This window comes from Cornus florida, unplaced genomic scaffold (genome assembly GCF_030987335.1).
Source record: "Cornus florida cultivar Cherokee Brave unplaced genomic scaffold, ASM3098733v1 CherokeeBrave_3.0.0_Hap2_Chr11, whole genome shotgun sequence".
Classification (NCBI taxonomy): Eukaryota; Viridiplantae; Streptophyta; class Magnoliopsida; order Cornales; family Cornaceae; genus Cornus; species Cornus florida.
In genome coordinates this window covers 49,866,237-49,868,908 of record NW_026775581.1, presented here as the reverse complement: position 1 = coordinate 49,868,908, position 2,672 = coordinate 49,866,237, and the positions used below count along the sequence as shown (strand labels likewise).

Below are 2,672 nucleotides of genomic sequence, written 5' to 3'. Positions count from 1 at the left end.
TAACCTTTAGTATGTTGCTCCTGTATTCTTTAACCCAAATGGCATGACCCTGTGACAATACAAACCCTGATCAGTAATAAATGAGGTTTTTTCTATGTCCGGTTGGCACATTGGAATCTGGTTATATCTGGAGTATGCATCCATGAAGCTCAGCACTTCATGTCCTGCAGTTCCTTCCACTAGCATATCAGTACATGGGAGAGGAAAACTATCTTTTGGGCAGGCCTTGTTCAAGTCTGTAAAGTCTACGCATAATCTTCACTTCCCATTGGCTTTCTTTACGAGGACCACATTTGACAACCAATCAGGATAATGTACCTTTTGAATAAAGTGAGCTCTCAATAGTTTCTCCACCTCTTCCGGTATAGCCTGGTTTTCTTCAGAGGTGAATGTCCTTCTTTTCTGTCTGATGGGTTTAAAGCTGGGATGAACATTCAAATGATGTTGTATTATGGCCGGACTTATGCCGGGCATGTCCTCGTGAGTCCAAGTGAACACATCCTGGTTTTGCTTAAGAAATTAAATGAGTTTACCCTTTATGCCAGGTCGAAGCAAGGATCCTATGCTCACTTTCTTCTCAGCCTCATCATCCAAGCTCACATATAGTAGGTCTTCCATCGGTTCAGCTCGTCAAACTTTCTGCTTTTCTACCTCCTCCTGGCCTCTTACCTCTAACTCTTCAATTATCATAGTTTCCTGGGACATCTTTTCTCTGAGAGAAGTGAGATAGCATTCCCGAGCGGTGGCTTGGTCACCCCTCAACTCACCCACCCCATGCACTGTTGGGAAACGTATCAGAAGGTGGTAAGTTGAAGTAATGGCTCTAATAGAGTTTAGGGCTATCCTCCCAAGAATAATGTTATACGCTGAAGGGCAATCCACCACTATAAAATCAACCATAAAAGTGACCTGCTTTGGGCTGGTTCCTGCAGTCACTGGAAAGGTAACTGCTCCCAATGGATACACCTTATCTCCTAAAAACCCCACGGAGGAGAATTCATGGGTCGTAACCTTTCCCGGCCTATCATCATTTGGTCGAATATATGGGAAAATATTATATCAGCTGAACTCCCATTGTCGATAAGTATACGTCTTATGGTGTAGTTAGCTACGACCATTGAGACAACTAGAGGATCATTATAGGGTTACTGGATCCTTTTAGCATCAGTCTCTGAAAACATAATGGTAGTATCAGCATACCTTGGTGTTTTTGATGGAGAGTTGAACATTCCCACCTCATTCACCTCTGCTCTTGCTCTTCTTGCATAAGTTTTTCAGGCCTTGGCTGTTTCACCTCCTCCTGCATACCCTCCGGATATGTCTCTGATCTCACCTACTGGTTGTTGTTCTGATGGATGATTGTCCCGCCTCCCTTGTGTGGGATTAGTACCTCATCTATCATCTCCTGCCATAAACCTTCGCAGGTGACCCCTTCAAATCAAATTCCCAATCTGATATTTTAAGTCGATACAATCCTCCGTGATATGCCCATGATCTCTATGGAACCTGCAATATTTGTCTCGAGGCCTTCTTGAGGAATCAGATTTCAGCTTCGATGGCCACTTCAGGGAGGGATCATCTTGAATCTGCATTAAAACCTGATCTATAGACATAGTGAGTAGGGTGTAGTTGGTATACTTATCTGAGCTCCTGTAACGAGATGTCCTTTCACTTTGATTGATTGAAGACTTTTTGAATTTGGTCTCCTTCTCACCCTTGGCACTAGGCTGTGGTCTCTTTTTATCCGCCTTTTTATCTTCTCCTTCTTTCCCCTTTCGCGCACTCATTGCATCCTCCACATTCATGTGTTTCCTGGCTCTAACCAGTAATTTTGCCATACTGGTTGGAGGTTCCTTTGACAAGGAAAAAAGGAATCTAGATGTATGCAATCCTCCCATGAAGGCGGTGAGTGCTACCTTGTCATCAGCTTCATCCACCTGCAGCATTTCGGTGTTGAACCGATTGATATATTCCCATAATGGTTCTCCCTTCTGTTGTTTCACGGTAAGCAGGTAAGTGGCTGGCCTCCTGTGCCTTTGACCTACAATGAAATGACTTACAAATCCCTTGCTCAGCTCTACAAAGGTCTCGATCGAGCCTGGTTTTAATTTATTAAACCAGACCCGTGCCGACCCTTTAAGAGTATTAGACAAGGCCCGACACATTATCTGGTCTGGTACAGCTTCGAGATGCATAAGTGCCTGGAAAGTCTCCGGGTGATCAAGAGGATCACGAGTCCCATCAAAGCTTTCAAGTGTTGGCATCTTGAACTTGCTAGGCAAAGGACATCTCATGATAGTCGGGCTAAATGGAAAATTTGTTTTTTGAACAAGGTCATCTATGGTGGTAGCGAAGCCTTTTCCCCTCATAGCTTGCATCACATCTTCCATTTTGGCATTGAGGTTCTGGATCTGTTAGTCGATGTGGGTGACCTCCTCAGTCCGTTCACCAACGTAGGTAGAGGTCAATGGCCTAGAGCTACGTGGGGGAGATGGGTGACCTGTCACCCTATGCTGATCAGCAATTTGGCTATGCTCTGCAAAAGCCTCCTCAAGGGAAGGCTCGTTACCTTGCACCTCAAGATTTCCCTCCTCAGCATTTAGCTTGGGCTGATCTTAAGGTGGGATTTCGTTATGGTGACGACCTTGCCCTTGAGGTGGGTTTGGGGGAAC

At 44.8% G+C, this 2,672-nt stretch overlaps 2 protein-coding genes across 2 annotated transcripts; both read right to left on the bottom strand.

Annotated features, from left to right (window-relative positions):
* Positions 1-258: 258 nt before the first annotated feature.
* Positions 259-1,306, bottom strand: LOC132281055 (uncharacterized). Its single transcript, XM_059782791.1, has 3 exons — positions 1,245-1,306; positions 670-1,021; positions 259-501 (listed from the first exon to the last, which is right to left on the bottom strand). Exons 1-3 carry the CDS (start codon positions 1,304-1,306, stop codon positions 259-261), a joined length of 657 nt encoding a protein of 218 aa, XP_059638774.1.
* Positions 1,307-1,433: 127 nt separating this feature from the next.
* On the bottom strand, positions 1,434-2,390 carry LOC132281054 (uncharacterized). The gene has a single exon (XM_059782790.1). It carries the CDS (start codon positions 2,388-2,390, stop codon positions 1,434-1,436), a length of 957 nt encoding a protein of 318 aa, XP_059638773.1.
* Between the last annotated feature and the right edge of the window lie 282 nt (positions 2,391-2,672).

What these genes read in the sequence shown, in the direction of transcription:
- LOC132281055 (XM_059782791.1), bottom strand. Translation starts at nt 1,306, where the DNA reads ATGCAGGAGGAGGTGAAACAGCCAAGGCCTGAAAAACTTATGCAAGAA. An exon ending in CAAGAAGAGCAAGAGCAGAG is followed by an intron (nt 1,022 to 1,244) that starts GTGAATGAGGTG and finishes AAATGATGATAG; the next exon opens with GCCGGGAAAGGTTACGACCC. An exon ending in TGATAATTGAAGAGTTAGAG is followed by an intron (nt 502 to 669) that starts GTAAGAGGCCAG and finishes AAGCAAAACCAG; the next exon opens with GATGTGTTCACTTGGACTCA.
- LOC132281054 (XM_059782790.1), bottom strand. Translation starts at nt 2,390, where the DNA reads ATGGAAGATGTGATGCAAGCTATGAGGGGAAAAGGCTTCGCTACCACC.